At 35.0% G+C, this 24,964-nt stretch overlaps 1 protein-coding gene across 38 annotated transcripts in view; it reads left to right on the forward strand.

Moving 5' to 3' along the window:
* The window catches only part of RIMS2 (regulating synaptic membrane exocytosis 2), a 576,987-nt gene that overhangs the window by 477,451 nt on the left and 74,572 nt on the right, over nt 1-24,964 (forward strand). For 16 of the 38 annotated variants that reach the window (XM_060127293.1, XM_060127300.1, XM_060127290.1 and 13 more), the window contains one exon: nt 13,741-13,982. The exons of the other annotated variants lie outside the window; for them this stretch is intronic. In XM_060127293.1, the coding sequence (XP_059983276.1) occupies nt 13,741-13,982 (242 nt within the window). The remainder of the gene's footprint in view (nt 1-13,740; nt 13,983-24,964) is intronic. 38 annotated transcript variants of the gene reach the window in all.

Below are 24,964 nucleotides of genomic sequence, written 5' to 3' on the forward strand. Positions count from 1 at the left end.
GGTTTCCACTTAATGACAGCAACATTATTGGTTTCAACATATAAATTCAAAATCCTATTATAAAATAAATATTCAGTGTAACATGAAATATAATATAAACACATCTGTTTTTATATATGTATATATAAATATATTTATTTATATATGTATATATAAATATATATATATACATATATATATGCTTATAACTGAATACTGTAAGAAATGTCAAGGTGAAAAAAAATACTTTGTATTCTCATTTGTGCGTGCAATTCATTATTCACTCATTCAAACATGAGTTGAAGTGGCAGGTTATGTTCATTAAAGAAAAGAACTTAATACTAGATAAATATCCATGAAAGCAGAAGTAGCCAATAAATAAACTGCAGAAGTATGTTTGAAACACAACATTTACAAATTGCTTAAATTCTATTTATCTTTATTATTTCATTTTGGTGAACAGATATTATCTACGTTATTTTCTAGGCTTTGGCTTCTCAAAGTTCATTTGAAAATGAAAGTGTATTCGTTTCATAAAGTAGCTAAGTGCAGTGGAGGTAATAATATCCTTGAATTAATTTTTGTTGTTAGTTTTCAACACACACTTGAGAAAATAATACTTTAGTGTTTCATTTGAGCACTTTTACCACAAATGTGCCCAGGTTACAGTGGAGACCCCGGGCATTATTTTAAAACCTGGACTCTAGCAGTGGACAAAAGAGATAAAGTTCTTGCCCCATACAGCTTCAAGTGGAAAGGTATAAAATAAAAAGATGAGAAAACTAAAGTTCAGAACAGGTTAAGAAGTATGCTCAAAGTCATGAACTATTAAATGATAGAAATAGGATAGAAACCCATGTCTGACTGTGAACCTAAACTTACATTTCACCTCTTAATGAAATTGCCACATTTTGTTGCCTTGAATAAATCACTGATATTGTTGAAGTACATATCTACCTAAGAATCAAATATAAAACTTTTCCTTTGAGGGACCATGACCTAAGCTTAAGAGAATCTGAAAAGTAGAAGAACTACCTCTTTACCCCAATATGAAGAATTAGGCCCATTTCAAATCTAATTTGCTTGTCTTTGAAGCATGTTGAACAGAAACTCTCTTAAAATACCTTCATTTTTGGCTAGCAAAATGTAAAACACCTAAAAAATCATTTTGTTGGTTACTCCAACCGAAGAAAGTGTATAAAATACTGACACTTAGAGAAGCATAGATTTATTCTTGACATTCACACTGTATATTTTGCTTTGTTTGTTTAATGAGGGCAAAGATGCAATACTTAATACCTCACATTTATATCAGAAATTCTAAATATTAAAGAAAGCATACTTTAGCTCAGAAAAATTTAGTAATGCTTCTTTTTTTTTTTACACTGCATGGTTTTACCATGTTGTTCTTTGTCTTTCAGTTTTATAATAATTGTAGGAAAACTTCAAAAACCATGCACTAAACTAAAAAATGTCCACCTAACTTCCCTATGTTAGCCCCAATGCCAGTGGATTTTCTAACCTTAAAAGACTAGCATTGTGTGTACCGAGACATGGTTCCAGAACAGAAATTCACAATCTTTGTAGAACTGATTGACTTGGAATCTAAAAGGAAAAAATACGTTTAGATTTCTAAGAAGCTGAAGGCTTTCCTCTAAGTGGTTCCAAGGAAGATTCAGTGTATATGACCAAGGACATCTTGTCATATTACTGTCATTGTAATCAGTGAAGGAGATTATAATCTTTCTGTTCTTGATGATTTTTGAGTGACACGTAAAGCAAGCTTATACTTGGTTAATGATGACTGGAACATTATCTACATGCATAAATACAAGCTAAGCAAATATACTAAATTAAATCATGTATTTGCACATTTTTACATGAGAGAATAATAACATTTTCCTTAGGGTGAACAAAGAGATAATGTCGGGAATTTGAAGACATTCGGTTTATCAACACTGCATTTAATCAGAGAGAAATTACCAGTATTCAGTAATACTGAATACCAGTAACCGTGGTTCTTGACAAGAAGTATTGTTATTTTACTGGGCCCGTGATGGTCGGACAGATAGGCCACAAGAGGAGACACAGAAGGGACTCAGGAAAACAAAGTTTATAATAAACTTTGTCCCGAGAAACAGGAGGCATGCCACTCCAAGGAGAGCCATGTGGGAAAGCAGCAGGGTAGGTCAGGAGGCAGAAGGGGCAGGAGTGAGAGAAAAGTCAAGGACAGACCTTTATTGGGGGTGCAAAAAAAGACAAGCTAGGGCAGAGTAAACAGTTGAAGATTAGCTAGTTTGAATAATTTCTGCAGGCTGGGCTTTGGGTTATAGGGGTGGTCTCTAGTTGCTTTGTACCAGGCCCTGGAATGATTTAGGGCAGGGAAATATTGTTTTCGTGTAAATGGGCCAGATAAAAGAGGTTTGTCTCTGGATTTGGCTAATTTGCATATCAAAGGCATGCTCCAGGCTGAGCCCTTTACTGTCTCTAAGAATTGGCTTGCACCTGAAGGGGTGATCTCTCCCCAGCCAGGAAGGTTTTTAAATTGGCAAAACATCATAATATCTTGAAAATAAAAAATATAATCAGTACACATACACGTGCATGCACACGCACGCACACACACGCACACTTTTTTTTAAACGTTTTTATTGGAGTATAATTGCTTTACAATGATGTGTTACTTTCTGCTTTATAACGAAGGAATCAGTTATACATATATATATATATCCCCATATCTCTTCCCTCTTGCATCTCCCTCCCTCCCACCCTCCCTATCCCACCCTTCTAGCTGGTCACAAAGCAAGGAGCTGATCTCTCTGTGCTATGCGAATGCTTCCCACTAGCTATCTATTTTACATTTGGTAGTGTATATATGTCCGTGCCACTCTCTCACTTCGTCCCAGCTTACCCTTACCCCTCCCTGTGTCCTCAAGTCCATTTTCTAGTAGGTCTGTGTCTTTATTCCCGTCTTGCCCCTAGGTTCTTCATGATTTTTTTTTTTTAGATTTCATATATATGTGTTAGCATACAGTATTTGTTTTTCTCTTTCTGACTTCATTTGGTATGACAGACTCTGGGTCCATCCACCTCACTACAAATAACTCAATTTCGTTCCCTTTTATGGCTGAGTAATATTCCATTGTATATATGTGCCACATCTTCTTTATCCATTCATCTGTCGATGGACACTTAGGTTACTTCCATGTCCTGGCTATTGTAAATAGAGCTGCAGTGAACATTGTGGTACATGAATCTTTTTGAATTATGGTTTTCTCAGGGTATATGCCCAGTAGTGGGATTGCTGGGTGGTATGGTAGTTCTATTTGTAGTATTTTAAGGAACCTCCATACTGTTCTCCATAGTGGCTGTATCAATTTACATTTCCACCAACAGTGTATGAGGGTTCCCTTTTCTCCACACCCTCTCCAGCATTTATTGTTTGTAGATTTTTTGATGATGACTATTCTGACCGGTGTGAGATGATATCTCATTGTAGTTTTGATTTGCATTTCTCTAATGATTAATGATGTTGAGCATTCTTTCATGTGTTTGTTGGCAATCTGTATATCTTCTTTGGAGAAATGTCTATTTAGGTCTTCTGCCCACTTTTGGATTGGGTTGTTTGTTTTTTTGATATTGACCTGCATGGGCTGCTTTTAAATTTTGGAGGTTAATCCTTTGTCAGTTGCTTCATTTGCAAGTATTTTCTCCCATTCTGAAGGTTGTCTTTTCCTCTTGTTTATGGTTTCCTTTGCTGTGCAAAAGCTTTGAAGTTTCATTAGGTCCCATTTGTTTATTTTTGTTTTTCTTTCCATTTCTCTAGGAGGTGGGTCAAAAAGGATCTTGCTGTGATTTATGTCATAGAGTGTTCTGCCTATGTTTTCCTTAAGAGTTTGATAGTGTCTGGCCTTACATTTAGGTCTTTAATCCATTTTTGAGTTTATTTTTGACACACACACTTTTAGACATTAATTTTTTAATACCCACTAAAATTGAATTAAGAAATACAAAAAATTTTCACTTGGAGCTTTGTTGTTTAGATATTTTTAAATATCTGTAATCATTGGCCTGTCAGTATGTGCTATTGATGAAAGAGCTCCTTCTTGGCTTTTTATCTCTAAGCCCAGAACCCTCATTTTCTCCCGAGCAAACAAGGACCTGGTAACTGATAACAACACTGTCTCAGAAAGCACAATGTGCTCTTCTTCATTGACAGTTCCACATCCTATGGCCCAGTCTCCTGAGCCCTGCTATCTGTTAAAGAGGACAGATGGTAAAAATGGCTATCTTTTCTGATAACAAAGGCTTTACTATAGCAATAATGCAAAGCTCACTAAAAGAATAATGTGTCAGGTGACATGATGCCACAAATTCTAAGAACTTGGAACAGTGGAAGTTATTTGTGGTTCTCTACAAATTATTTTACCTGACTCCCACACATGCTAAGAAAGATAAAAGGGCAAGAAACAACTTCTTTTTGCTCAGTTATTGTCAGGCAAGTATAAGGAAAACATTGACAACTTCAGTAAAGCAACCTTGTTTCTAAATATAAAGGAATAATGTATGGATAATATATATTTGGCCTCTTGAAAAAAATTCTAGAACGAGTTTTTGGTTTTGTTAATCCTTTGGGACTCCAGAAATTCTGGTAGATCCTTCTATATGAATTTGAAAGATTGATTTTAATTAGATATGGGAGTTTTATAGATAATAATTAAATTTAATCAAGATTTATAAGTTTAAAGTGTGTTTGATGCAATGTGATTACAAATGATGCAATGTGATTACACAAAGTAGAGATTTTTTTTTAACTTGGATTTGATTTGTAATCAAGTTTTTGAAAAAAAATCTGAGTATCCACTATTTTTCAAAATATGGAACTAATGTACTTTGTACTTTAGAGTCTGAGGAATTAATATCCTTAATCTATAGCCATTTATACATTTTGAAACTCAACATATAGTGGTTTTATTTAGGTTAAAGTTACAGTCCAATAATATTTTCGTATCATAGTTTAGCTTTCAGTGTTATTTTTAGCAGCATAATGTGAATTTTTATGTAGTGTAATCATTTCAATAGTGCAGAATATTCATTATTTGTTAAATACTCTACAAAACTTGGTACTCTGATTATAGAGCTGGATGATTAGCAAGAATAAATCAAGTTCTCAGTTTTGGGGGGTTTTTTTCCCACAAAATTTTAACAATTAGTGTTCCTTTGATATTAGTAAGAATGGTGAAAAGTGTAAACTGATCCTTGAAGTAATAGGCCAGTGAACATACCTTCTGATAATTTGTCATGTACTTTTTCATGTTATTGAAAGTACTATGTAATCATGTGGTAAAATCAGAAAAGCTGACATGAAAATGAATTAGAGGGAAGTCTATTTCTGCCTAAAATATTTACATATAGAAATAGTGAGATTAGTTGAAAAGTACAGGTGAAACAATAGAAAAATTTAGGGAGATTATACACACATTGAATTGATGGGTTAGAATTATGGAATTCTGGAAACTTGTGAAGGGAGACATGTTATTGCTTAAAATACATATATCAAGGGAAATCGTGGGGAACAATAGGCAAAGCTGAATTAAAAAGAAAAAGAGGACTTCCATGGTGGCGCAGTGGTTGAGAGTCCGCCTGCCGATGCAGGGGACACGGATTCGTGCCCCGGTCGGGGAAGATCCCACATGCCGCGGAGCAGCTGAGCCCATGAGCCGTGGCCGCTGAGCCTGCGCGTCTGGAGCCTGTGCTCCGCAATGGGAGAAACCTTAAAATTTCAAAGAGATTAATTTTTAAAACCACATTAACAGGGGTATTATAGTCATAAAAATTTGGAGGTTAAAAGTACCTTAACAATGATCTTTAACCTCCTCATTTGCTAAGTTAGGAAAAGGAGGACCAATGAGTAAAAGAAACTTTTCTGGTAAACCATTACCCGTGTAGTTTTGGATCTAGAAATTGTGATAAGACAGTTTTATTAAACAGATATACAGATGGGTTCCTTCTATTCCCCTTTAATAAAATTCCTCACAGCATAAAAATTTAATGTTTTAAATCAAACTCTTTCACTTGAGTTTTTAAACAACGTTTTCTCCATCTCGAAGGAATTTCTCTATTTCAATAGGAATTTCTCTATTTCAGTAGCTGCTTTCTTAAAGGTAAATTGTGCCCTCTAAACCTCTAAATCCATCGCTTTTCTTAAATGTTCCTGCTAATTAACTCTGCATCATTTGAAAGGTTCAACTTTCTTGAACCTCGTTCTTCTCTTGTCTTCTGTGGAATTTAACCCTATTCTATTTTTCTTATTTCTGAGAATGCATCTCTATTCACCTCAGTCACTCTTCTTTTTCCTAATCTTAAAATATAAGTATTTCTTGGACTGTCTTCTCAACCTTTTTCATTTCTCTCTCTTTACACTCTTGGCTTGCCTACTTAGGCCATCCTAGCTTCATCTGTCCTCTCCTGTTCAACAAATACTTACTAACTCCATCTGTCGAGCCCTGACTATTCCCTTGAACACTTGGCCTGAGTGGACAGCCTCCTCTTACTCAGCCTTTCCATCAGGAAATTCCACTGATTCTGGTGTTGATCATTTCCTAAATCAGTACCACCTGTGCAAACACTATACTCTCTAAGGATCTCAGTTTTCTTTAAGAGTTGTTGTGAGGATTACATGAGTTAATTCATATAAAGCACTTGAAATAGCCTCTGGAATATGGTAAATGCTTACTAATTTGAACTATGATTATATCTTATTCCCAGGTCCAGATGCTAAGCTGTATAGAAGTTTCCTTCCAGATAACTTTTACACTAATCTTTGCTTTCTATTAGTAATAGCAGTACAGCAGCCTAAGTTCTTATTTACTTTCCCAGTATTATTGCTATAAACTCCTAATTGATTTTTCCATAGCCAGTCTCTCCTGACTTTGTTACTCAAGACATATTAAAGTGTGCTGCTGTGATAAACAACCCTGAATTCTTAATCAACAAAAGTTGATTAATTCTTAATCAACTAATTGATTCAACTAATCAACTAATTCTTAATCAACTAATCAATCAATTAAGAATTAATTCTTAATCAACAAAAGTTCATTTCTGTCCATTATAGTCACTCAGGGGCTTAGTCTGATAGAGGCCCTGTCTTTCACAGTCCCAGGGGCAGAGAGAAAGAGAAGTTGGAGTTGAACACCACCGATTAAATGCTTCTCCGCAGAAGTGCTAGGACTCACTTCCACTAACATTTCATTTGTCTCAACAAGTCAAAAACCCAATCACTGTGTGATAGGCAGAGAGAGAAACATACACTTTTGATCTATAAAGTTTAAAATTTTTCCTTAAAGTAAGTTTCTTCAAACTCATGGCAGGGATGGGATCTGTTATTCAATGATTTGATGGAGAACTTATAAATTCAAGAGATAGTAAAGATAGATAGATAGGTAGGTAGGTAGGTAGATAGATGGATAGATAGATAGGTAGATAGATAGATAGATAGGTAGACCTAAGAGTTTAAATGGATTTATGAATGCTCAATTAATAAAGCAATCTTCTTATTCCTTTAATGATCTAGCCTTTATAAATTTGTCACTGTTTAAAGAAGGTAATTATGTTGTCTCCAAAATGTCCATTAATGATATATTTAGAGGTAAAATATTGGGCTGGATCCCAGGGCTCTTGGTGCAACCAACTATGCAATGTTCTCAGACTTAGGGCCGCTCTGCTATAGTATCCGAATAGGCAGTTAAGGGTAAGCAGTACAGGACATGTATTTATTCCAACACATTCAGGCCTTATCCTGTCTTGACCTCCCCTTATATTAGTATCCTCACCTTCACCCCATTCAGTTAACACTGGTTTTATAAATTTCCTCCAACAGCCAAGCTTCCTTCTACCCCTTGGTGAGTGCAGCTGCCCCCCTTTCAGTTTCGAATACTCTTCTCAGCGTGACTGGCTTCATCATTCAATACTCAGCTCAATTGTCTCCTCTGCCCAGAGGCCTTCCTTGACCACCCCATTTAATGTTGTCCCTCCCCCACTTCCTGTCCCTTGTTACCACTGTATTCTATCTTATTTTCTTCAGATCACTTATCACTATCTGAAGTTGCATTTATTTACTTAATTATTGTCTTTCCCTACAACAATAGGAAGGAAAGCTCCATGAAGGCAGGGACATTCTCTTTTTTTCTCTGTTGTATATCTAACTCCAAGAACAGTGCCTGCCACATGGTAGGTACAAAGCAAATATCTTTTAAATGAACGATCAAATCCTGGGAGTTGATCGTTAAAGGGAGCAAAATGTTAAAAGGGAGCAAACCTAAAAATAAGAAATAGCTTTTTTTCTTAAAGAAATCTTTAATATAGTGGCATTTTAGGCATTAGCCAGCTGTTGGGAAAGGAGTTTTGGAGATGACCGGCCTTCTTGGTGCTCCTTAAACTATCCTAAGTGTGCAGTGACCTGCTCTGTAACCAGCAAAGCGCTGCTTCCTATCATGAGACCCAAGACTAAGGAACATTTAAACAGTTTCATTACTAATAACTATAATCAAGGCAGATGTTTTTGACAAAAAATAATTTATTGATTAGCTAAATATTCTTCCCTAACTCTGGACATCAACTTTGTGACATAGACATACACGCACATACCCTCCAACACATTTAGATACTATAATAATACATTATAGTATGTTAATAGAATGCATTTATATACAGTACCTGCAGTAATGTTAAAAATACTAAATTTTAAATTCGTGTCATCTCCGGCAATCAAAGAATTAGCATGAGAAACTCAGTTTTTATATACTCTTCAGAGAGAGATGTTTTCTTGAATGTTTAACTTAATTAGGGTTTCTTGACGTTAGAGCTGGTCATTGGAATTTCAGTTATAAGCTAAAACCACATTCTTATGCAGCTATATTTGCATTTTACATGCTGATATATTTGCCAGTACATTAATTAAAAGGGACTGTGTCATACCATTTTTGTATCCCTATATTTGTGGGGATATATATTCAATAAACATTTGAATAAATGGTTACTACTTTACTAGCCGAAACCTGTAGATGGTCATTTGAGTAAATGGAAATATAGCTTATTAAATTGTAATGTAGAATCATAATAATTTCAAACTCCACATTTTAGGAAAGAAATAACATTTAATGTAGAGAAAATGTTTAGTGAGGTGAACTTTAGATGGGAGCAGGGTTTGTTACCCTCCCTTCCCCCCTCCCATAAGGAATATGCCAGAATTCAAGGAATCGCACTCGAAATCCAGACCTCCACTCAATGCTGGCAACTGGTGCAATCGAATCTGAGTGATCATAGTGATAGGTATTCAGTGAGCTCTTGGCATCTGCCTCCAGAAACACAGGAATGGGAAGGAAAGGGAATTAAGTCTTTCAAGGTGGCATAATGTTTGGGAACTTGGCCAGTCTCACTGGGTTTTTTCCTCCTCTGTCATTATTCCTATTGTCTTCTAACTTTTAAGCCCTCTAAGCCCTCTCTAGCACCACTTACTAGCCTAAGATGTTATAAATAGTCCTACTCAAGTGTCTTTTCTGCCCCTGTGCTGCAGTTCTCATACTCCATTGTATGAGCTGCTGGGCCCTCTATACTTTATTCATAAAATTCTGTGTCACTCTAGTCTCTAATTCCTTGGGCAGGTTCTCTCGTAACCACCTTCCCAGCTCTCAATAAGATGAAATATTTTTTCATGACTGTATATTTTATTTACAGTGTTACTCTTATGCTCATACTCTCACAAACTCAGAGTTTGTCCTGTGTTTGCTGTTTATCTTAACAGCTAGACTACTCAGTTCTATTCATTCAAACCTATTAAAAATACTTTTGGCCTATAAACTTCATTTAGCTTAATCACATAGCTCCTATAATCCCGTAAATATGCTATTTAAGTCTTTGGAGAATATTTACAAGTATTTTACCTGCCTTTCATTACCTTTCTCCCAATGATAGGTGATACTAGATTTGCCCTTTAAAAAATATTTTGGGGTACAACTTTCAACAACTACAATCATGTCATAAAATAAATCACTTGTATTGGCAATTTTACACATTTCAAGAATACTAAATATATAAAGTTCTTCATTATTTTTCTAATGCCAAAAATTAGAAAACATGCATAAAACAATATTTAGAAATGTGGAAACACTGTGTTTCTTTCTGGAATTGAGCATCCTATATCAATGCCCAGTATTATTGTGTAGTAATCTCTTAGAATTAGCTTGAAAGCCATGGTACACATTTAGCCCATGGAATGAACTATGCAAATTGAATTATTTGGCCTGTTTTCGTCCTTGATTGCTCTTTTCATTTGTCTGATTGTTTTAATTTTTTTCTTGTTACCAATACCTTTTATGTTCATTTTGGAAAAAACAAAATAGAAAACAAAAGCATAACTACCAACCAGAGAAAATTAAAACTATTTACTTTTAGCATGCTGTTCACAGTACATCCTTTAGATTTCTTGCTATGACACTTTTTTCCCCAAAGAACATAAACATCCTGAACATATTTTATTTTTCTTTATATTCCCTTAATTCCCCTCTTGTGCAGATAACTAGTAGATCATCTATGAATCCAGGTTTCCTGAACTACCCAGTTTATCAAGAGATGTTCATTTCTTTGTATATGAATTTCTTTTCGTTTGTTTGTTTGTGACAGTGTGTCACTCTGGGATTTGAATTTACCTGTGTCCCCTAGTAGTAGGGTAAATCCCTATTTGGTATGTGTGCCAGCCAAAGCTAAGTTGCAGATACCTGCTTCCTCTTACCCTTTCTCCCATATCAAGAACATATTTTACGTCAATAAATACTTATTTACAACAGCATTTTCAAAGGTACCTTCTATTTTATTGATGAACATAACTTACTTAAACACCCTCTACTGTTGGACATTTATGGAGTTTTACCATGTGTATGTATGTGTTTTACTATTGTAATCAGTTCTGCAGTAAATACCATTCTTGCTAAATCTATGAACGTTGCCGTTTTCCCTTAGGATAAGTCCTAAAAGTAGTATTAATAGGTTAAAGGGTAGGCATGTTTTTTAAATGCTTTTGATCCATATTGCCATATTGCCCTTCAGAAATCTGTCATTGGTACTACCACCAGCAGTACTGGAAAGTTACCATATTACCAGACCCTTACAAAATTTCTCTTTTAAAGTAATTGATAATGTAATGAATGGGTCTGTGCTTTCTTAACTACACTAAGCATTCCAAATGATCGCCCATGTTTACAGATTCTTTACTACAAAGTATTCCTTAAATAAAGAGTCACAAAACTATTAAAATGTTGGCTGATAGCTTGTTTGCTTGCAGTATTGTTTGCTTATAGTTTTAGGTGATGTCCAAGTGAGGAAAGTAAAGGAAACCAGTAGTGATAGCCTAGCCTCAGTCTCCCTCTCTTCAAAACACAGCACTGGAGAGCAACTACTCGTAAACTCATCCCTGGTGATCTCTAAGCTTCAAGGAGATGAGAAGTAGAACCATTTTACAAAACTTAGTAACCTTTTTTGTAGATAATGCATTATCAAAGTTGTTAGGTTGAAGAGAAGTATACTTCTTTAAAACCAAATGGTCATTAAAATACTTATCTATAATCTGATTTATCCATTTAGTTAGTATTTTATTATATCCTGCTTAATTTTGGCCAAGTTCTTTATGCCCTTATATCCAACCATGAGAATTAAAATGCAAAAATCACAAGGTACAATATTTTGAGAGTCTATCTTTGACTTCCTTGGTAGGCAGTAGATTAGGAGGTTCTTTTAGAAAAGTATGTTTGGGGTAAAAATTCCTACATGACAGGAGTACTAGTTATTGAGACTATGGAACATATTATTTTGAAAGTCTTAGTCTCAACTAAACTTTGACTTTCCTAGACTATGCCATGCCTTTTCTGACGATAGCATACCATAAAAGTCATATGTTGCATTTTTATGTCCATTTGCCCAGAATCCATGAAACAAGAGATACTTGGGGAGCAAAATGTTTCGTAGTTAAAAGGGACCTTATAGATATTCCAGTTCAGCATGTTTAATGGATGCTTAATGGGTGATGATGGTGCTGGTGGTGGTGATAATAATAAGGAGAAGGAGGAAGAGAATAATTTTGGGAGCTCTTATGTGTTTCCCATTCCGCTTAGTGCTTTACTTAGGTTTTTTCATTTATTAAATGAGGAAGTTAAGTTCCAGAAAGGAAAACAGCTCTCCCAAGATCAGTCAGTAAAGCCAAAGATCAAACCCAGATTTCCTGGCTCCCAGTATAGTCCACTCTCCATTACATAGTGCTGGCTATATGAAAAACCAGTTTAGACATTTGAATCTCAGAAGTTTTAAAATTTATAATTATAAATATCACTTCTATTGATGCTGTTAAGTATTTACATATATAATGTTGAAGGGCTTTAACCTTATTTTATCTATTGTCTATATTCCCTAATATTAATTTTTATTTACTGAATTTTTACTTTGGACATATTATCCCTATTCTTTAATATAAGAAAGTACAATAAGATATTCTCTTATAAATGAGGAACCTGAGGGTCAAGTAGAGCAATTAACATTTCTAAAGGAAGTCAGTTAAGTAGCAGCAAATCTGGGATTTAAGCCCCCATCTGTTGCCTCCAAAACTCTTTCTACTTTACTCTATAGTTGCTTATTGAAGAATAGCAAAATTAAACAAGCTTGGAAATGATTGATTTGGGGCATTGTGGAAGTGTTATACACTGTCTCCTCTCTTTCTCTCTTGTTTATTTATGCCTCATTTCTTCTTAAAACTAATGTGAAGTAATGTGAACAGTACAATTTACTGTCTTTTTTAAAAATTTCATACTGAGTCTTTTCCCTCTTAAATACTTGGAGGAAACGAACATAGGTTAATAAAGGTAACATGTGTTGAGAATTCCCTGGTGGTCCAGTGGTTAGGACTCCATGCTTCCACTGCCGGGGGCCCAGGTTTGATCCCTGGTCCTAACCTTTCAGTAGGTTTTACTCTAGGATAGAGGGGAAAAAATATTTTAAACATTTTAAAATGTTTAAAAGATTATTGCCTTCTGACCATATTGTCTAGAAAACTGGTAATGTTTCTTTCTTTCAAATGAATGCAAGAGGAAAATCTTTTCTTCATTTTTGGAACATAAACTTATATCAGTATATGAAAGTGTAAAGTGAAATAAATTATTTTTAATTCAAAACTAATGAAAACATCAATCCCTGTTAGAAAATTTAACAGCTGTTAGAAAAATCTTATTAATAAAATGGGAAAACTGAAAGAGCCACTCTTGGCAATAGAAGCTGTAATTTTTGCCATTTTTTGTAAAATTTCCCCACTCATCAAATTTCTCTTTGAAAGCTATAGTAAAGCAAATTCGAGAAGAGTGCTTTGGAAACTTCTTTCATATGTTATATGGCTGCCTCAAAGTGTATTGCTCTTGCAGGACAGCATATTCTCTTAAATGAGCCCACTGATTTTTCGCAAATATTTTTTTCCTGTGACCACGCAAACCTGTGCCTTCTTTGAAAGCAGAAAGGAAATCACGTCTGATCTTGGATAGTTACGTTAAGGTTGGCCCTGAATAGTAAAACCCATTCAAGACCATGGTATTTGAAAATTTTTGAGTCCTAAAATATGTCCCACTAATGATATAATTGAATTATACTCCAGATATTTCATCTAAAATACCTTTTCTGTCTTTTCCTTTTTACTCTTGTCCTCACTTTTAATGATCCATCGGCCTACAGTGTCTTTACATCCAAAATGCAAAGCAGACAAATGGGCATCTCAGGGAAGAACATGACTAAAAGCACCAGCATCAGCGGAGACATGTGCTCGCTGGAGAAGAATGATGGCAGCCAGTCTGACACTGCAGTGGGCGCCTTGGGCACCAGCAGCAAAAAGCGGCGCTCTAGCATTGGGGCCAAAATGGTAGCTATTGTTGGTCTCTCCCGGAAAAGCCGCAGTGCTTCTCAGCTCAGCCAAACGGGTAGGCATTTTTATGTTACTCTTTTGACTTCCTAATTGAGTTGTAATTAATTAAAATACATATTCTTTTCTCTTATTTATTCTGTCTCAGTAATGTGTAGATGATGACATGTTCCAGAAGAAAAGGGGCATATTTTAAACTAGTTAACTTTTCCAAAAATATAACAATGACTTTGTTTTTCAGTGATCAGTGAACCTGCTTCTCAGTGAACCTTGGTTACTGTTCTTGAAATGCACTTAACGTCCTTTCTCCTCAGAGAGGAGTTAAGCTGTGGTCCTCCTGATTGTCAGTTGCTGGTCCTCTGTAAAGGTACTCTGATCTGTGAGATACTTACTTTTCTTTAGGTTCCTCAAGTTGGAACCAGCCAAGTTAATTTCCACTCCCAGCAAGTTACCGTGATGAAGATGACGCCACGTATTTTGTGTGAATAATATACTTCATTTATTGCTGACAGCCTAACTTCTTTTTCAGTTTGTAAGCGGCATTTACCAGTTGTATCAATTTTCTCACTGCAGTTTTTATTTCCCTGTTAACACTTCAAGCAGCAATATTCTCCAGCAGCAGGGATGGAGGAATTTTCTGCTGACAGGGAAGATACTCAAAGCTTTGCTACTTTAAAATTCAGTCTCGAATCACATCTGCAAAAATAAATTAGATACCACATTCCTACTCAGAAAAGCCACTGTTAGTAATTAAGAAATTTGTGAGTCAAAGCAATGGCTTTTTTCAAATGGGTGTTGATAATTAAGCATTAAGTCCCTGGTATCTTGGAAATAATAGCATATCTTCTACTTAACACACAAACAAAAGCATATAATATGGTGTTTCTTTTACAGCAAATAAATTATAGGCAAATGGATTAAATCTCATTTGTGTCTGAATACTAGGGTTCTGGTACAGAGAAGCCAGGGCATAAATCTACAGCACAAAAGAATTTAAGGATATGTTAATTCCTGGACCCGGCTAACCTTGGTTTTACAAACTGTAACAGTGATTCTGGAATTTGAGCCTTATATATAGTATTATTTTGAAATAATTATTTGATGGCATTCCTTATATCCTGGTTGTAACTTACTATATTTCATGTGATTATGTTAGAGTAATTTTTCACTTGGTGTTTTAAAATGTTACTTTGCATTTTAATATAGAATTAGAAATTTAATTTATGGACATAGAGATCATATTTAAAGGATTTTTTAAATTGCTAGCATTTACACATAATTAACTGTGTTGTGCTAAAATGATAGATGTTGGCCTTTTGAAATTGAGAGGTTTTTTTCTCTCGCAGTTAGAACTTTATTGCATTTTTCTCTTTAAAACTTACAAACATTTGTAAACCCAAAACTGCTCTAAAAAAAGTCTATTAATCTAAAAAATGAAGAATCTAAAATAGGCACTGATAAAACTACAAGTTAGAGAATATGTGGTGCTAAATGAAATAAATAATTCTATTCATGCAGGGGTTTGAGCACTTACTATGTGCCAGGCACATGGAGAACACAGATGAATAAGAAATCATTTATAACCTGAGTTGCTTATACTCTAGTAGAAGATAGATACTTCAACAGATTGCTTCAAGATCCTATGTCAGTGGTAAAACTAGAATTACATAGAAAGTGTGCTGAGTGCTCAGAGGAGGATTGTTTGAATTCCAAGAGTGAATACCTGGAGGAGATGTTGCCTGATCCAAGGCCTGAAAAAAGAGTGATTGCTAACCAGGTAAAGGACAATTAGAAAGGTGTTCCAGATAGAAACCGTAATGACAAAGGAATGGAAGTATTACATATACAGGAATGATAGGAAATAGATGTGATTTTAACAAAAAATTTTGGACTGAATGTGGCTAGAGGCAAGGTCGATAGGTCATGGAGAGTCTCATAGATCATATTAATTTGTAGGTGATAGGAAGTTTTAAAGGGTTTTCAGTAGAGAATTGATATGGATAGATTCGCATAATATATATTTTGTAGGCCATTCAGGCAGCCATTTACTTATCTAACAAATATTTTTTGAGCATCTACCATATGCTGTATTTTAAAGAAAACATGGGCAAGACGAGATCCTTCTCTTGGAGCTTATATCTAGTGGAGCTGCAATAAAGAAGTAAACCTAAGTCAGCATCTGGTAAAGAGGATTTTAGGATGAATTAGCAGAATAGTACAATATTTCAGATAAGAGATAAGATCCTGAACGAAGTGAGTTGTCAGTTATAATAAAGATAGAGAGGGGTTGATAAATTCAGGGGATTGTTAACAAGCAAAATTAGTAGTCAGTCACCCGATTTATTCATGGGTCAGATGTGGGGAGGTGAAGGAGAGAAGATTCTAACGTAATCCCCATATTTCTGGCTTAACATCCCTGGATGGATGGTTGTGGTGCTATTAATGGATATTGGAAGTATAAAAGAAGGAATAGGTTGGGAGAAGGAGAGGTGTCAATTTAGGATACTTTGAATCTGAGATATCTATGGAACATCCAAGTAGAAATGTCTAGAACGTATTTAAATAAACTCTTCTAAAGCTCATGTCAGAACCAGAGACATAAATCTGGGAGTTATAACGTTCAGAGGTTGCTTGAAACCATGAACACGAGTGAGACTGCCCAAGAAGAACACTGCAGATAAAAGAACAGTAGGTGAAGGCAGTGCTCTGTGGAAGATTAACCTTTTAGAATTGGACAGAGGAACAGGAGCCAATGAAGACCAAGAAGAAATTATCATGAAGAAAGGACAAACACTCTGAGAGAGTAGTGTCACAGAAGCTAAGAGTATAGAACGTTTGAAGAAGATGGTCAATATTTCTCAATGATCAATTTCATGTCTTCATAGTTTTGGCATTAATATCCCATATATCTTTCTTTGACAATATTTTTATTTAAAAATAGAGATCTGTTGACCATACACTGATTTGATTTTTATTGTCAAAAACACTGTGATGTTAGCAGATTTAAGAAATGTAGTTTAGTTCTTTGTTATATCATATAGCCCCTTCTTATGTATATAGCATAGCAGAAAATAACGTGTTCCTTTTTGTTGTTGTCTACATTTATATTCAGTAACATTATAATTGTTAAATTTTTTATCATTCTTAAAATGTGCAGTTGCATTCCTACGTACACAACGTATAGCTTCGACCTACATTGACAATAGAATTCAGAATATCTCTCATTTTAAAGCCAGAGATTAACTGTAGAATAGCCAACAGAGATTGTTTTGTAATTACTGGACTCCAAACTTCCAGTGGGTTTCTAAATTCTGTATTTCTGTGTATATGTCTCAAGTAAGGTTTTTATGTTTTCTTTTCTTAAAAATGCAGTAACAAGCTCTAACAGTGTTTAAAACTGAAATCTTCAAATTTAATACCTAAACTCTTTGATCATATGATAACATTCTCTAAAACAATGAATGGATTTATGATGTTGCATCTTACAATAGATCCTTTGTTTTGATTTTTCTGGCCTTTGCATGGAGATCTGCATGTAATTAATTTATAGTTATCATTTAATTAATGATATACCATAATATCTTCAACTTCTTAAAATGATACTCATTGTAAAAGTAAATATCATTTTACCAGTATGGATTTCAAGACCAGATAAAGACTGCTTACTTGACTTCTGAAGAGTAGAAAACTCAGCAAAATGGTATCTTTCTAAAGAATGTCGAAATTATTCTGGATTATGATTATGTATGATTATGTAGGATCAGTAATCATACATAAACAATAATTGATGAAGGGGAAACCATTTATAAAGATATGTTGGTTAATACACATAGTAGCTAAGTCATATCTCTCTTCTTTTCCCAGGCTATTTTGTATCCTTCTTTGACTGTTGAGTGGAAACTCACCATTTTTAAAGCTTAAATATATCTTGCTAAACATCACAACCTTGTAGAAAGCACATAGGGTGAATAAGGAGACTTGGATGCTATTGCTTACTCTGGGTTATATAAGATATCAAACATGGCCTCTTAAGAAAACCTGCCCAGGGGCTTCCCTGGTGGCGCAGTGGTTGAGAGTCCGCCTGCCGATGCAGGAGACACAGGCTCGTGCCCCGATCCGGGAGGATCCCACATGCCGCGGAGCGGCTGGGCCCATGAGCCATGGCCGCTGAGCCTGCGCGTCCGGAGCCAGTGCTCCGCAACGGGAGAGGCCACAACAGTGAGAGGCCCGCGTACCGCAAAAAAAAAAAAAAAAAAAAAAAAACCTGCCCAACACATCTGAGTCATAGAATGTTCATCTGACAGTTGTATTTAACACCTGCTGTCCTAACAGAGTTTTTATAAAGATAATACTTTAAATGTATAAGAAAATGCTTTCAGAACTTAAAAATCATTTTATAGATGTAAGCTATAAATAGCAAATTCAGCCTCATGGGGAATCAGGAATTCTATTTTAGACATGTCAATTTTGAGATGCCCATGAGACGTCTAAGGACAGTCATTCTATGGTTAGTTGGATATGCATCCATATTAGGTCAAGGCTAAGCATGTAATTTGGGAGTAATCAGCAGGTAATATTTAAAGCCATGGCACTAGATAATATTACTTTGTGTAACTTAAATCAGAGGAAAACTAAAGACAGAGCCCTGGTATATGCCAACATTTAGATATCAGGAAGAGAGTCCATTAAAGGAAACTTAAGAGAGAGCAGCCATTAAAGAAAATGAAAAAGAAGAATATGGTATCTTGGAAACCAAAGGAAGAAAATATTTTAAGAAAGCTGATCATCTCTGTCAAGTGCTTCTGGTAGTTCAGATAAGATGAAGATTGGGAGTTGACCATTGGATTTCGCAAGATGGAGGAATTTGGTAAACCTTGACAAGCCTTGCGATGGTAGACAAAGCCTGATTGGAGCAGGTTAACAAAAATGGGAGGTGAAGTAGAGTCCCTGAGAATAATTTCAAGAATGAAAATTAGAACACCTAATACTTATTGAGCACTTTCATGTGCTAGGCACTGTTTTAAGCACTTTGCATGTAAATCATTTAAATCTTACAATGTTATGGAGCAAGAATTAATTACTATTACCCTCATTTTATAGATGAGGGAATCAAAGTAGGCAGAAGGGGAGTAACTTCCCCAAGTTTACTTAACTAGTTAAGGGTGGAAGTTGGGATTTAAATCCAGGCAGTATAGATCTGGAGACTTCGTTCTTAATTATTCTGTTATAGTCTAGACCAGCACTGTCCAATAGAACTTTTAGCAGTGTTGGCATTGCTCTATATCTGCATTATCCAATACAATATGGTAGCCAACATGTGGCTACCATACAACCAACATGTGGCTATTGAGCACTTGAAATGTGGCTTGTGTGACTGAGTAACTGAATTTTAAATTTTTTTACATTTTTAATTTATATAATTTTAAGTAGGCACATATGATTAGTGACTACTGTGTGCAAATAAAAACAATTTCTAGGATTTTTGATAAAAAGGGAAATAAAAAAAATAGGACTATAGCTTGGAAGAAATAGATCAAAGACGAGTTTTGGTTTTTTAATGAGAGGGGATACTTGTGGGAACAACTGAGTGGGTGAGAGAGCTTCGGATCCAGAGCTTAAGTAGAGATCAGCTCTTATAACCTGTGGCCACTCAGGAATCTCTGCTCTTTTCGTCTTGTAGTAATTTCTAAGCTCGCCCAGTACTTTATACTTCCTCTAATTATAATACTGAGTAACTGTAATCATTTATGTATTTGTCTATCTCTTGGCTAGACTGTTTTTTCTTATTTTGTACATCCTTCTCAGTGTCTGGTATAGTATCAAACATAGTGATCTCCGATGAAAGGCCCATGTACTCCTTTGGGGTTCATGATGAAGTTCTCTGGAGGATGGAACGAAAATGGTAGAATTTATTTTTCCTTTTAATCTAAAAGACAAAAAAGAAATTAAGCACTACCATATTTAATATATGGCTTCACCCTAGTTTTCTCAGTTGGTCTGGATGTCAGTCAGGTGTTGCATGCCTTTCTGGAGGTGTTAGTTTCCTTAACCACAAGAAAATGGGCAAGAGGCTCACAGAGATTCCTGCAATGAAACTGGATTAAGTGTGATACTAATACTGCAACTACACAAAAATGTAGTCCTGAAACTTCTACTCCTTGTCAGGCTTTTCGTTAGCCACTGATGAAATAAACAAAGTGACACTCTAAGATCTGACAAGAAGTCACTAAAAAATCCTAAGTTCTCAGGAAAATTAATAAAATACAGATTTATATCCACTATTATTAACAATGAACTTTACCCTACATTTATACTTTATATGATCTATGGTGTTTTGTTATGAAGTTTCTTTTTCAACTATGACATTATTAAAGCTAAGTATGAGAAAACTGAATTTGGAAGCACACCTTCGAGTTGCTCTATTTAGTAGCTGACATAATACCAGCTGCAATAAAATATAAACCTTGAAAACTTAGTACAAAAGAAGTTCATTCATTGAGCGAATATCAGTCCAATGCAGTTATTCCCAGTGGGCCGGTGGCCTGCCCTCTGGTCATTCAGAGTTTGAGGCTCTTTTCATCTCGTGGCTCTACCGTCTTCTAGGGCCTTGGGGCCCTCTGTATTCAGCCAGCACATGGGAAGTTTTTATGGGCAAGATTTGGAAATAATGAAGTCACTTCTGCCTTTATTTCATTGGCTACAACTCAGTCACAAGGCTGATGCTAGAGAATGGGAGGTTGGGAAATGTAGTCTAGGGAGTGCTCAGGAAAAAGAGGAAGCAGTTTTGTAAGCAAACCAATATTTTTAAAAACTATAATGTCCATTACTTCAAACATTTTTCTTGAGAGCATAAAGCCTTATTTTACCACTTGAAATAATGATTTGCAAATATTTATTGCATTTTAATCTTTTAAAATATTTGTATGTATTTTATGTTTTCTAAAAGTAAATACATAATTTATAATTTTCTTTTTACTGAAATGGAGGTGGTCTCTCATTGTAGTTCAGATTTGTATTTCCCTAATGATTAGTGATATTGAGCATCTTTTCATGAGCTTATTGGCTGTTTGTGTATCTTCTTTGTAGAAATGTATATTTGAGTCCTTTGCCCATTTTCTTTTTTTTTAATTGAAGTATAACTGACATACAACATTATATTAGTTTCAGGTGCACAACATGATGATTCAGTATTTGTATATGTTGTGAGATGATCACTACAATAAGTCTAGTTAACACCTATCACCTTATATAGTTACAGGATTCTTTTTCTTGGGATGAGAACTTTTAAGATCTAATCTCTTAATAATTTTCAAATATGCAATACAGTATTATTATTACAACATTATTATTAGTCACCATGCTGTACATTACATTCCCATGACTTGTTTATTTTACAACTGGGAGTTTGTACCTTTTGAATCCCTTCACCCATTTTACCAATACCCCTGCCTGGCCTCTAGCAACCACCAATCTGTTCCCTGTATCTATGAGCTTAGTGCTTTCTGTTTTTTTTTTAAGATTCCATATATATATCAAACAGAATGATATTTGTCTTTCTCTGTCTGACTTATTTTACTTGGCATAAGCCTGAAGGTCCATCCATGTTCTCACAGATGACAAGATTTCATTCTTTTCTATGGTTGAATAGTGTGTGTGTGTGTATGTATGTGTGTGTGTGTGTGTGTGTGTGTGTGTGTGTGTGTGTGTGTATCACATTTTCTTTATCCATTCATCCATCAGTTGATACTTAGGTTGTTTCTCTATCTTGGCTATTATAAATAATGCTGCAGTGAACATGGAGTACAAATATCTTTTCAAGTTAGGGTTTTCATTTTCTTCAGATATAAACACCCAGAGGTAGAATTGCTGGATTATATGGTAGCTCTACTTCTTAATTTTTTGAGCAACCTCCATACTGTTTTCTTTAGGTGCTGCAGCAATTTACATTCCCACCAGCAGTGTATAAAGGTTTCCTTTCCTCCACATCCTCACCAACACTTGTTATTTCTTGTCTTTTTGATAATAGCCATTCTACCAGGTATGAGGTGATATTCTCATTGTGGGTTTGATTTGCATTTCCCTGACAATTAGTGATGTTGAGCATGTTTTAATGTACCTGTTGGCCATCTGTATGTCCTTTTGAAAAAATGTCTCTTCGGATCCTTTACCCATTTTTAAATTGAATTGTTTGGGTTTTTTACTACTAGTTCTCAGAGTTTTTTATGTATTTTGGATATTAACCCCTTATCAGATATATTATTTGCAAATATTTTCTCCCATTCAGTAGGTTGCTTTTTCATTTTGTTGACGGTTCCTCTGCTGTGCAGAAGCTTTTTAGTTTTATGTAGTCCCACTTGTTTATTTTTGCTTTTATTGCCTTTGCTTTTGGTATCAAATTCAAAAAATCATTGCTAATATGGATGTCAAGGGGCTTACTGTGTTTTCTTCTAAGAGTTTTATGGTTTCAGGTCTTACCTTCAAGTCTTTAATCCACTTTGAGTTAATTTTTGTGTATGGTGTAAGATGGTGGTCAGTTTCGTTCTTTTGCATGTGGATGTCCAGTTTTCCCAACACTATTTATTGAAGAGACTGTGCTTTCCCCATTGTATATTCTTGGCTCCTTTGTTGTAAATTAATTGACAAAAATGCATGGGTTTGTTCCTTGGCTCTCTATTCTGTGCCATTGATCTATGTGTCTGTCTTTATGCCAGTATTATACTATTTTGATTACTATTGCTTTGTAATATAATTTGAAGTCAGAGAGTGTGATGCCTCCAACTTTGTTCTTCTTTCTCAAGTTTGCTTTGGCTATTTGAAGGGCCTTTTGTGGTTCCATACAAATTTTAGGATTGTTTATTTCTGTGAAAAATGCCATTGGAATTTTGATAGAGATTGCATTGAATCTGTAGATTGCTTTGGGTAGTATGGACATCTTAACAATATTAATTCTTCCAATCAATGAGCACAGAATATCTTTCCATCTATTTGTGTCTTCCTCAGTTTCTTTCACCAACGTCTAATAGTTTTCAATGCACAGGCCTTTAACCTCTTTTGTTAAATTTATTCTTAGGTAATTTTTTCTTTTTGATGCAATTGTAAATGGGATTGCTTTCTTAATTTTTCCTTCCTGATAGTTCATTATTAGTGTATAGAAACCCAATTTCTAATTGGACTTTATTTTGTTGTTGTTGAGTTGAAAAATATTTTTTATGGCAAAAAAATATAAACCTGTTTTTTAGATTCTTAAGGGTCATCTGTGTATTAATAACATTTTATATATAACTTATTTGAATTTGTCTGAATCCCATTGGACTTCAGATCCTTGATGGAAAGAACTATATCTCATTCATTTTTATATCTATGGTACCTAAGATGATAGCTGGTATCTACTAAATACTCAATATTTTTTTGAATGAATGAATGAACAATTCAGTGCATCTTTGTTCTAGACAAGAAAAAAAACTATATTCCTCCAGATGTTAAACTGCTACACTGGGGTTTTAAAAGCTATAAATGATCATATAAATATATGTCAAATATTTCTTATTTCTCATCTCATATTCTAGTGTTTTGTTATTATTTTTTATGGAAAGAATAACAGAGCTCTTGAAAGATATTGTTAAGGAAGTATCCACTTACATCTACAAATTATCTTTCATTATCCCTTCTCAAGCCTAAATATTATACTCTTAATCAAATTATTAAAAATTTGCTAATGAATTCTTATGGTATTTCAATAATTTCCCTAAAGCACAGACATTACCATGCATTTATTCATCTCATTAAGTAAACATTTTTATCACTCTTTGCAAGGAAGGCATCTTAGTGGGTGCTATGGAAGACAAAACTTAACAAAATGGAGTCCCCACTCTCTCATAGCTGTTACACTCAATCTTAAAATCTACTAGAAGAAATGAGTTGTAGGCTTGAGTAAATATAAAGCAAATTGGAACATGATGAGGACAAGCAAGAGGTAAAAAGAATATTCTATAAGGGAGTGTAACAGAATGGAGAAAAGAGATTTTAGAGTTTTAGATACTAGAGCCCATCTCTGCTACATGGGCATGTTACTTAACCTCTCTAAACCTCCATTCTCAGCTGTATAAATAATGGAATCTGTCTTCCTACCTCATGAGGTTGTTATGCGCACTTATGAAAGCATGTAAAACGTTGTCCAACAGTTCTCAATAAATGGTGGCTGCGACTGTTAATATCATTAACAGTTTAACTGTTGTTGTTAATATTATTATTATCATATTATCATTAGTATAGCAGTGGAAATGATTACTTTCAACACTGATGCCAAGGTGACAGTTGATCTGAGCCTTGAATTTTAAATGTTGTTTAAACTTGTGAAGATGCCGGGAATAGGCATGGATATTTCAGACATGGGCAATATTAGACCCAGAGACATGGAAATGCAGTTTTTGTATGAGCAGAGCAAAGAGTAGTTGACACTTAGTGGGAGATGACACGAGCAATATAGGTTGGGGCAAGATTACAAAAAACTTAATGTCAGGCCAAATAGTTCAGACCGTAGAGTTGGCAGTAGGGAGCTATTGCAGGATTTGGAGCGGGGTCATGACAATCAGAGCTGGAAAGATTTTGTCAATAAAGACTTGAGATCAAAAATAAGAGACAGTTTTATTAGTTTAGAGCAGAGATGATGCAGGCCTAATCAATGGTGTATTAGTTTTCTGTTGCTGCCATAAGAAATTACCAAAAACAAACTTAGTTACCTAAAACAGTGGAAATCTACCACTCTGTTCGAAGTCTAGGTGATCTTGGCTGGTTTCTCTTCTCTGTGTCTTACAAGACCAAAATCAAGGTGTCATCAGTATTGGGCTTTTATTTGAAGGCTCAAGAGAAGACTCTTTCTCTAAGTTCATTCAGGTTGTTGGCAGAATTCTGTTCCTTTCCTTCATAGGACTAAGGTTTCCATTTTCTTTGACACATGACCCCCTTCATCTTCAAGCCGACAATGTCACATTGAATCTTTCTTGTGCTTCTAATCTCTCTGAGTACCCATTCGGCTGCATC

Source organism: Lagenorhynchus albirostris, chromosome 17 (genome assembly GCF_949774975.1).
Source record: "Lagenorhynchus albirostris chromosome 17, mLagAlb1.1, whole genome shotgun sequence".
In the NCBI taxonomy this organism is placed as follows: domain Eukaryota; kingdom Metazoa; phylum Chordata; class Mammalia; order Artiodactyla; family Delphinidae; genus Lagenorhynchus; species Lagenorhynchus albirostris.